The sequence below is a fragment of the Sipha flava genome, unplaced genomic scaffold (assembly GCF_003268045.1).
Source record: "Sipha flava isolate LNK unplaced genomic scaffold, YSA_version1 1_pilon_pilon, whole genome shotgun sequence".
Lineage (NCBI taxonomy): Eukaryota > Metazoa > Arthropoda > Insecta > Hemiptera > Aphididae > Sipha > Sipha flava.
In genome coordinates this window covers 3,135,067-3,146,750 of record NW_020272783.1, presented here as the reverse complement: position 1 = coordinate 3,146,750, position 11,684 = coordinate 3,135,067, and the positions used below count along the sequence as shown (strand labels likewise).

At 43.8% G+C, this 11,684-nt stretch overlaps 1 protein-coding gene across 2 annotated transcripts in view; it reads right to left on the bottom strand.

Annotated features, from left to right (window-relative positions):
• Positions 1–11,218, bottom strand: part of LOC112682093 (homeotic protein antennapedia-like) — a 15,483-nt gene extending 4,265 nt beyond the window's left edge. Inside the window, exons 1-2 of one of the 2 annotated variants that reach the window (XM_025552568.1) lie at positions 10,296–11,218; positions 6,905–6,916 (exon numbers count right to left, since the gene is read on the bottom strand). In XM_025552568.1, the coding sequence (XP_025408353.1) occupies positions 6,905–6,916; positions 10,296–11,205 (922 nt within the window). In that variant the 5' untranslated portion in view covers positions 11,206–11,218. The remainder of the gene's footprint in view (positions 1–6,904; positions 6,917–10,295) is intronic. The other variant, XM_025552569.1, reaches the window with a different exon arrangement.
• Between the last annotated feature and the right edge of the window lie 466 nt (positions 11,219–11,684).

The window sequence follows — 11,684 nt, the reverse complement described above, 5'->3', positions numbered from 1 at the left end:
AAAAACACACAGTTCTGACGAGCCAAGGGAGAGGGGACACAGAATAAAAATATTGTACAATATTATATATATATATATATATATATATCAAAAAAAAAAAAGGGAGAGAGATTTACCGAAAACGTAAAAGGCTCACGACGGCGGCGGCGGCGGTGACTGCCACGTGTGTGTCAAACAAAATATAGCGGTGACCTCCTCCGGATAGAGAGAGAATAAGAGAGATAAAATATAAGACAGAGAGAGAGAGAAAGAGTGTACAATGAGAAAGACGGTGTTGCGTATAATATTATGTACGTATGACAGACGTAGCCGGAGTAATTTGTAATTGGTTTTTTCACCATCTCCCCCTAACGGTCGCGTAGCACTTTGGAAATTAGAAAACATTAATATGCCCTAAAATCGTAATGCGAATAAATATAGGTTTGGTTATTACTTTTTTTTTTTTTGTTTCTTTTTACGTTTTCGGCATAGCGATCGAATTGTCAAACCACTACTTATCGCATGTCTTGCCCAGAAAGCGCGCGCTTTACACTGCGTATATTATAACGCGGACGAGAACAATTAATCAACGATTATTATATGCAAAACGATTACGTTTGCGTGATTAATGGCTGTCTCGGATATTTTAAAGGACTATTTATTTACTCCGTCACGTCCATGCGGTGCGAACACAAACGTTTCTAAATTGGTCATAAAATGTCATTGCACGACCTTAACATTGTCAGCGTTGTTGCTACAAAGAACGAGATTTATTATGGTCCGGTTACGCGGTAATATCCCGCCCGCGGTGTAATAAATAATATTTGATAACTGCGTTAGTTTCGCGAGCAACGACGTTATCGACACACAGGCGGTTGTCCGAACGCGCTCCAGCCTTGCGACGCTCGACACTTTTCGGACCGTGTTACGTGCGTACACGCGTACAGATAGCAGCCCCAGACGTGTAATAACGGTGCGCGATAATCGAGTGCGCACACATATGGTAACAGCATTTAAATCTAATTAAATAACCATTATAATCGGATTTACGTTTCACGCGCATTAATATTATTATTTATCATGGTCACGGGAGCTCTGGCTATACGTGCGTATAATTTATGTACCGTTCCGTGTTAACGTTGAACGACTCGAGTAAAATATGTTAATCGGTTTCGACGAAAATCGTTTTGACTGACACACAACTATTTGCTCGTAAGCCCGAATCTTCGGGACTCGGGTTCGCACGCACGTAATCCTCTTAAACCTCTTTATACATTTACTGCAGCGACGCATAATTATGTGTACGCGTTTGAACGATTAATTATTATACGTGCGCTTGTAAATGTATACGTGTATTTATTTGTACAACGCGAAAGGAGTGTCGCGTGAAAATTCGTTTCGACGGATAAGTCCGCCGTATAAATACGCGCACGTGGGTGTGTATTACAGGTTGTCGCGGAAAAACGGGGAAATCTCGGGAGTAGAAAATTGTTTTGCGAATTGTTTTTATTGAGAAATGCCGTACAATGCAAAGGCCTGATGGTCAAAATTATCTATCAAACACCGTTCGTGGGACGGTGTCCGTTTGTACGTAATAGTAGTCATCGGTTCGAACGTTCTCATTTTCCAGACAGACACCCGTGCACTAATGGTTGTAACCGGTATCGAACTCGAAAAACGTGTGTCGCAGCGGCCTGCGGCGGAAGAGAAAAAACGTTGGACGAGGGATCCCGTGTGCCGGCGAGCAGCGTACACCTACTATTTGTGTGCGCGAGAACGGGTCAAGACGAAAACGAACAACGAGGACGGGCGTACGGGGAAGAAGTCCGGGCGCGTGAGAGATTGTTACAGGCGCGCGAGGGACGGCGATCGTCTCTGAACGCGGGTCGATGGCGGACAAGCAGAGAGACCGTTTAAAGAATATGGACCGGAGGAGATTGACGTCGAACGGGGGAAAAAAAACGCCGCGACACGGCCCCGCGGGAGTAGTAAATCCGAGCGCAAAGTTTTCCGAACGGCGTCGCGAGAGACTCGTACAAGAACGGTCGTGCCCCGCGCGGTCGTCGTTTTCTTTTCACCTGCACTCCGAGAGCCGCCCAATCGGTTCAAAGCCGTTGCGGCAGCGTTTTCGTGCCTATTACTTGACCGTGATTTCGTACGTATCTGACGACCGGACGATTCCGTTGAACGCGCCCCGTAGACCGTTAAAAGAATATAGTTTTTATTTTACCTACGAGAACGTCTCGGAGACCGCGACCGGGCGTAGGAGATCGAGCGCACATATCGTCGCCCCCACCCTCCCCCTCCTTACGAATTTTTGGTGTTCGTTTTGCGTTCCTTTTGCATCATAGTACGCGCCCCGCCCGTTTTACATCCGATTAAAAACCGTATTGTACATTGTACGATCGTATCTGTGTGTATAGGTACCTATTCCGCACGCGCGTTTCTATGCACGTGTAAATACGTATACGCGTAGTAGGTGAACCCCAGCGGTACGTTCGCGAGGAAGGGAAAATTAATCGAAAAAAAAAAAAAAAAAAGAGGACGAGGGGAAAGAAAAATAACAACCGTATCGTATTTTTAGACGTTGCTGCGTGTGGTTTTGTATTCGGGAAAAGAGCGTTCGCGTGTACCCGGCGGCGACGCGTCCATCCGTCCGTCCGTCTGTCGGGCGCGGAGGCAAATATTAATTACGACGCGCATATACACGGGCACGCGGCGCGCGCTTTCGGTCGCGCAGAGCGCACAAAGTTAATTAACTCGGAGAACCCGCCGCCGCCGCCGCCAACCACCCTCATGGCGGCGAACCCAAAATGACGGATTGTCCCCCTCGCCAACCCGCCCGCCGCGGCATCGTGTCCGACACACCGCGCGCCGCCGACATCACCGCAGATGCCGACCATTTTGAAAAGGGACACGTACGCACGACGTGGCGTGCAGACGAGGGGTCGTGTGATGCACGCATACAGGGCGATCCGGATCTCGCGTCGCATCGGTTTTCACGTGCACGTACAGAGTACCGGAGAACGGAGAAGGCAAAAACGCAATCGCGTACTGTCTTACGACACGAGACGTTACATTCAAACACCGATTTATGACGGCCGGAGGAAAGGGGTATCGGCGATCATGCGAAAGCCCGTACGGTTTTCAAATGAATATGATAAAAACGACATTTTATCGTGAAAATTGAGTTTTGAATCCACCACGGATAAAGATTATGAAGTTATATAATGTTATTAAAATGCAAAATAAGGGGTTGGTACGTTAAACGTAACCCGATTTATGTAACCGTGCTTTCCGAATATCGAGGAAACATTTTATTCCAGCGGAACATGAATTATTCTTTCTTTTTGTGATTGATTTTAAGTTATTCTACGATTGGATAATAATGTCACAAAATACGTTAAAAATGCTGTTAACGAGGACGTTTTTATAGAAATACGCATTATTAAACAAATAGGAATTTGCTTTGATTTGAAATTTAACTTCGACGGTAATGAATTGGTGATAATTTATTTAACGTTGGTTATCTAAAGCTCCGTTGTAGTACACAGTATTCCTTATACTTATTTCTTAAAACGAAACATTAAATGCTGTACGTAATACATACGAGTATACTATATATAGTCAAACCGTACAACGATAATTTTGTGCGAACAAAGTAAATGCATAAATAGCAATAATAATGACAATACAGTACACGCGAGCGATAATAACTGTGATATTACATGGTTTAATTGTAAGAGAATGAAAAAACACACGAGTGCATTATTAAGATAGTCGACGTGGACTTTTCCCTCTAACGCTCTATATAATGTACACATATACAAATGTACAAGTCGTCTCTCCCGAAGGGACTATGCGCAAGAGAAATCACGAAAACACACATATGTATACCATATACATATATACGACACAACGCGTTCTTTCGAGTTTCTTTCTCCGATGTGCATGTATACATACACGAGTATATATGTTTGTGTGTGTGTGTGTGTGTGTGTGTGTGTGTGTGTGTGTGTGTGTGTGAATGTGTGTATACGTGCGTGCGTATAAGCGATAATTCCGAGGACCGTGACGTCGCGGCTTAATCTGTAGATCAGTGGGACATTTATGATTTATGTCCGGATCCCCTTCTCCTCCGCCAACGGTTTCCCCCATCTACGTCGTGCTATACGCTCGATCCGTCCCCTATACATATACGTACCCTCAGCTAGTCACCCGCTCCCGCGTCGTCGCGACAACTGTACGCACAGTAATAATATAATCTGTGCGCCAGCTGAGCCAAAAACCAAACCCGCCGCCGCCGTCGTTACGCACATATAACATAAGCGTTGGTTAAATAATAATAATGATAATAATAAATATTTTAAATCACGCGAACATGCGACATGACGACACTTGCCCGTACACGATAGCGGTGATGGTATAATAACAATAAACGTGTACGGCACGACCGGCGTTAGATTTTACTGGGTTCCAGGCAAAGTATTCTAGAGTCTTACATATTCTCCGAGCAAAAATATAGGAGTATTGAATAGTGACAATACACCCATACCCCCGGGTTTTGTTTTATGTTTAACTTTTTTTGATTCGGAACTAGGACCTCGAGCATCGCTTTCGTAGCCTTTCGCCGGTCCTGACGTACACAGATAATTACGCCGGAGAATATACCGTTGCGTCGTGGGTGGTCGAGCATCACGCTCGGTCCCTTCAGCTCGAGAAACGGTTTCCGTTCGATACGATGAAAATAGAACGTTTTGGCATCGGTCGCGCGCACCCGCGAAATATTCGCGCCCCGCCTAAAACAATTTAAAATTTCAAACGTTGGTCGGATACGCAAGGCTCACGCACACGTTTGCCAAAACGGAGAGGAAAAAAATTAAAAATTAAAAAAAAAAAGCCAACAGTGTTGGTCTTCCGTGGACGGCCGTTAAGAACGTGTAGGTACACCTCGCGGCCCCGACTGTATATATTATTATTATGTAGTCTGGCCCCGCGTCACTTTGACGGATCATCCGACGCGAGCGTTTCTTTTGATGTACACTACGGTGAGCGGAAAAAAATAATAGAGAGAAGTGAGAGTAAAAAAATAAAAATTAATAAAAAAACCGTAAAAACGAAACGAATTAGAAGCGATTAATCGCAGCAGACGTCGCACGGCGAGTAGACGCAACCGGTACGAACGCGTTTTTGCGACGGCCGCCACTCACCACCGTTTTTTGACCGCGGACCTCCGCAAAGTGCGACACTGCACCCGAAAGAAGGCGTAGGAAATATTGCGTTCATATTGGAATACTTTCGATATCCATACGCAATGAACCGCAGCGCGCGAAGTCGATCGAACGATCCACGCCAAGAGCTTTCGATCAGAGCTCGCGTTTTCCGTGGCCCGATCAGTGTTCGCGTACATCATAACGATAACCGTACACGTGTGTGCACAGGGATACCACAGCATACGGGTCCTGTGCGGTACCCTGTGTACGGTGTGCAACTAATTGTATCCCAAACGAAACGCGTTACGAGCTTTAAAACGGTGCATCGCGCTTTAATTCGGGCTAATTGGAGACCAGACTTCCATTAGTGGTAAAATATTTACTGCGGGGCTCGCTAATTATGAACTTGGCGAATTCACCCCGAAATTAATAAATCACCTTATGCATCACGCGGTTCTAGATAAAAGTAATTACACTCCATTGTCTGCTTTAAATCGTGATTCACATGCTTTGGTTTAGTTTCGTTTTTTTTTTTTTTTTTTTTTTTTTTTTTTTACTAATTAAAACATCTCATTATTTATCGTTAAACCATTTTTTTCTTCTTTTTTTTTGTTTTTTTTATAATAAACCTCAAACAGTAGGCGTCGTATACGGTTAAAATAACCATATTTCGTTTACAAAATACCGTCATGGATTTTATAATACATGCAAATCCTTAACGTGGCAGTATTGTGGGTCTTATGAAGAACTTTAAAATTGCTTTTACTGATAATGTAATAATGATGAGCGATGATTAAGACTGTTTATGAAATAATTATAACATAACCGTTAAACAGTACAGTAGAATGGTTTTGTAGTTATATTATTTTAGCATTTTAACAGCGTTATCGGTGTATAAATTAGACGTTTCTTATAATTTTTGTAACATCAATTTCTTCAACCAAAATACCGTTTAAATATTATACTTTTTTTTTTTTAACGATTAATCTGACATCATATATTAACATGTCTCGTGTTCACGTCAAACAATAACATTAAATATAATTACACATTGAAAAACACAACTCATGCAGAATAATCGGTTGACTGGTTTATGAGTGATCATTGAAACAAAACAATTTAAAAATATTAAAATGCTTTCTTTAAAATCATATGATCAAAAATATCGATCGCGACCTAACTAACACGGCCAATTAGATTTCCGTTTAGTAGTCAATGTACGTAAAATTTTTATAGAATAAAGGCTGAATGCGTAAAAATGTTTGTATAAATCTTAACTACGAAGTGATAAACGATTGATGTGCAAAAGTCAACCAGTTAACAAGTGCACTTGCTTCCACTCTTGTGTGTACGATTAGTAAAATATTTATGTACGTATGTACCGTTTAGTGGTTGTAAAATTAAAACTAAGTGTCACATGCGAACTATATAAATACAAAGATTAAGTAAAGAAGGAATATGTGTGCAGCCAAAACCCGCAGTAGAGCATAAAATTAATTTAAACCACTTTTTAAGGCATATAAATAAATAGAAATATATATAGCTGATGAAATAATAGAATAATGAGTCAAGCGAGCAAAATATGCGCATATACGATAGGAAGAAAAAAATACAAGAGCAGAAAAGAAATAAAATTTAATAGTAAAATGTTTGCCGTGTAATATTGCTACAAATGTTTAAATATTACCAAAATACCGCAAATGCATCCGTACCTGAGTCTGGACCTGTAAAAATTACCGCAATCATGTAAAATAAAATAAAAAATAAAACAAATAATAATAAAAGATAAATAATGTGAAAATCGTAATTGTAATATTTCAAAAATATCTACGTGAATACGATTGTATACGAGACATATTGTATGCAGTAGAAACCGTTTATAACGACATCGGTTATAGTGACGTATCAGTGTAATGACCTTAAATTGAATGTCCCTATATTGTATGCACTAATTTGTATCGATTATTTTGACTACACGGATGTTATGATGATTATTTTTGGGTATACTGTAAAAATATTATATTTATGATGACTTTATTAAATGTATCGAAGGGGTACTACTAGAATCGATAATTTTAACAAATTACACGGCTCTGATTAACGTAACTTTAAAAAAATTTTGAAAATTAAAAAAAAATACAAATAAATGGGTATGACGATCAGACTAATAAAAGAAATTTTTTTTTTTCATATAATATTGTAATTTTAATTATAAAATAATAATCAAATAGTTAAAAAATTGTTAATATTTATTTTTTTCTGTATATATTAAAGTTACGATTTAGTAGAAAAAATATGTAGTAATTGTAGTAAAATAAAACATAAATATTCATATAAATGTATAATCGATATTTTTAGTTTTATTTTTTACATTTTAGTTAGGTGATAGTGACAATCCGTTATTACAACCAATTTTTATTCGTCCATTGAATATCGTAATAAACGATTTCTACTAAAATACGAATACAAATACCGTCTTTGTCTAATGATGGAAGCATGAATTTTATGGACACCTAATAGTAATAACGATGATGAAATATTGTAACAGTCGCACCTATATAGTATTGTTATTTTATTGTACTTTTTGTTTTGTAACATCCACACGCATGATGCAGATACTATCGGTCCGTTGAATAATTAAAAACAAAAAATACGATCCCAACGATAGCTCGACGCGTGTCCTCTTTGTACTGTATACGATACGCGCGTTACAAAAGTTGTAATTAATCAAGTACGAGTCAATTGAGAGTGGCACTTGCGCGGGCCGCGTGAATTGTACAATGAATATGCATAAGAGTCGCAGACGGCCGTACACGTGGGGCGAGGGATCAATTGAAACCAATTCTGTGACATAGTAATGACGACATTCCAACGATTTTATTTTTATTATTTTATCACATCTCTCTATCGCATGCACACGCACATACACATACATATATACACGAACGAGTGTAGTTTTCACTGCGAAAACGGTTCGAAAGGAAAGCAGAAACGACGATACGCCGACAACTGAAAGTTTCGTCTTGAAAAATCCGGAATAATAAACAAATTATTTTTAAATGGGCTTTTAAGACAAGGTCGCGAAATGGTACGTATACACGGGCGTGTGTATATGAGCGCGGGACGAGAAGAAGAGGGTTAAGGGACACTTGTTGAGCGTAATTTATGATTGTACACCTAACCACCGCCACTGTCGTCCTGTAATACAATGCAATTGCTGCGCGAGTTCGCGCAGTGGCGGAAAACGCGTGTGCTAAAAACGGAGCTGGTCCGCACGTGGTCGTCTCAGAAAAGAACTAAATCCTCGTGCAAAAGTATGCTGTCTCCATACCCTTTATCCGCGGACACTCTTAGAGTAGTGCGTCCGGAGTATATTTATTATTATTATTATTATTATTATTATTTGGGCAAGAAAAGGAATTCCGGATCGTTGGTTCGGCTGCTTCTTCTTTTCCTTTTTTTCCCTTCTCTATGCATCACCGGGTCACCCCCATGGTTTCTGTGAAAGCGACTGCTGGGCGCGGGACCGAGCGAGCGCGCCCCTTCCGACGACCGTCGGGGAAGCAATACATTTCACGGTACATTAACCGTACCCACTGAGCGACATAACGAACAGGAAGAGAAGAAAAAAAAATCTCGTACCACAATAATGTCCACCCCGAACGGAGTTTTCTTGGTTAGAAAATGTCAAAATCCGCTTTACATAAAATACAACGAAAATTCGGACAAAGTCTCGCACGCGCACTAACAAAAGCCACATACATACCTATGGTATATATATGCCTTATATACTACAGTATATAAGGCAACTTGGATCGATGGACGAACGAAATAACACCGAAAATATTAATTTACGGAAATAACAACGTGCTGTATTCATTTAATCGTTTCGATTTGATAAAATCAATAATACGTGAAACAGATTTGTGTTTTTTTCGTTTTAAAAATTTCAACGAGAACCGTTTAGATAAAAGATCCGTCAAGATAGACATTCCGTTGCCAACACGCCATATGTATTCGATCATCTGGAGAACACTTCTAAGGGCACGAGTAGGTCGGTCGAAGTCTGTACTAGTATAAAGACGTAACGTGTTCGAGTAATAAATATGACTTGTGTTAGACTATTCAAGGGAATTGAAGACGTTCGAAGAATTATTTGTATCGGACGAAAAAGACTACCCGCAAAGATACGTGCGGTGAAATGATTTGACTGATTGCACTGCGACAGGTACCCGTACGCAGGGCATACGTACCTACGACGAGTATATATAATGCACACAAACGAAACAGACGACTGATTCTGTGAAACGGCAATATTATAGAGATGTATGGAATCAGATAAAAAAAAAAAAAAGGTTTCATCGATACGTAACGAACGCTATTGTGGTGGAGATTGAACGTCGTAATTTTTTATATGATTTATTCGACAGAGTGAAGCCGACAAAAAAAGATTACACCTGGGAGAAGACCCCCGGCGGTCACTACCGTATTCGTACCAGAGCTGCGTATCGTACCCGATACGAATAATGTGTGTGCGTGTGTTTCCAGAACCGTGTACGGAATTCGGTGTGTATTGGAAAATAAAACCTAAATGCGCGTAAGACACGCCATGTTATTGTTATTATTATCGTTATGATTGAGGCAATACTAAACGCATGCCGAAAATAAAAATAATTGAAATACAGCTCGTAAACGGTTAAAACGAAAAAACTAAAAAAAAAAAAAAAACTCAGAAAACGAAAAAAAAACATCTACACTCATGATGTAGCGTGAGTCGTGTTAGAAACAGGCGCATTCCACAAAACGGTACAACATAAAAATGTATGATTAAGAAATTCCACACAAAACGGGACGTAATCGAACGACAAACGTGCGTTTTCAGCAGAGAGCAGCACTCGGACGGAGAAACGGTTAGAAGTACCTGCGTACACGTGAGAATGGACAAATCGTTCAAACGGTCGAAACCGTACACGAATATGACTGAACCGGGGTGTTTATCGGGGACGGAAAAACGTGAAAGGGTACAAAAAATGCGGAGCTTTGGGTGGGAAACACCCTAGGGCAAATGGTACGGGGTACGTGTTGCAAAGTTTTAGAACTTACCGAATTGACTTCTCATCCACGGGTACAGTGGACTCGGCAGCGAGTTGTTGTTGACCACCTGTTGGTTCTGCGCGGTGGGCGTCTGCAACGGCGGCGTCTGCTGGTGCGGGTTGACCACCACCTGATTGTGGTGGCCGGGCGCCGACGGAACGGACTGTTGCTGCTGCTGCTGCTGCTGATGGTGGTGCGGGCTCAGGTTGCTGAAGTAAGCCTGTTGCTGCTGCTGCTGCTGGTGGTGCGACTGGGGCGGCGGGGCCCCGTGGTGGTGCTGCTGCTGGTGATGGTGGTGGCCGGCGGCCGTCATCTGCTGCTGCTGCTGCTGCTGCTGGTGATGATTGGTCATGTCGACCATGTCGGTAGGGCTGGCCGGCTCGACCAGGCCGTTGGCTACGGATGCCTGGAGCTTGCATGTGGCGTACACGACGGGCCGGTGACCGTTCATGGTCATCTGGCCCATGCCGCCACCGCCACCGCCACCGCTGCCGCTCACGCCGATGGGCGAGTCGGGCCGGCTGTAGCCGTCCATTGACGACTGGTGGTGGTTGTTGTAGTAGCCGGCCGCTGCGGCCGCCTGCCGGATCTCCATCCGGTCGTAGGGCGGGAACCGCGGGTACGGCATACCCTGGGGCGGCTGTCCGCCCGCGGTGGGCCCGACGTAGTGATGCGGAGGGATGCCCTCGCGCGCGGTCGGGTCGCACGGCGCGTTGTCCACGTAGTGCTGCTGGCCGTGGTGATGGTGGTCCATGACCACGCCGCCTCCGCCGACCAAGCCGCCGCCACCACCGCCGCCTAGGACGCCACCGCCTCCGCCGCCGACGACACCGCCGCCGCCGACGACGCCGCCGCCACCGACGACGCCGCCGTTGCGCATGTCGGACGGCATGTACGAGTTGGCGAAGTACGAACTCATGTTCAACAGGTCACCGCAGTTGCCCTCCACTTTGCCGTTTGCGGGACTACGGGGTCGCGTTGCGTTGCGGAACGTCGCCGATGCGATGCCGTCGATTGGCGCTCGACACGCTTATCGCTGGACCGCGGAGTGCGCGGCTATTGCGGGACGCGGACAACAGCGAGTGGGCCGTACGCCATCGTCGTCGTCGTCGTCGTCGTTGTGGTCGTTGCCGCGGCCGCGGTGGTGATGCTGGTGTGGCCGGTGTCTGCGGCGGTCGCCCGCGGTGCTTGTGCCGGCCGCGGCCGTTCCGGTTCCGACGACGGCGGTGGTGCTGTGACCGGTGCCGCCGGTGGTGGTGGTGCTGCTGCTGCTGCTGCTGTACCGACCGCGGTGGTGGTACCCGCGCTGCGGCTGGCACTGGTACTGGTGGCGGTGCTGGTGCTGCTGCGTATGATTGTCGTCGCGATCACTTGGTCGGGTACGCGAGATCCGCCCCT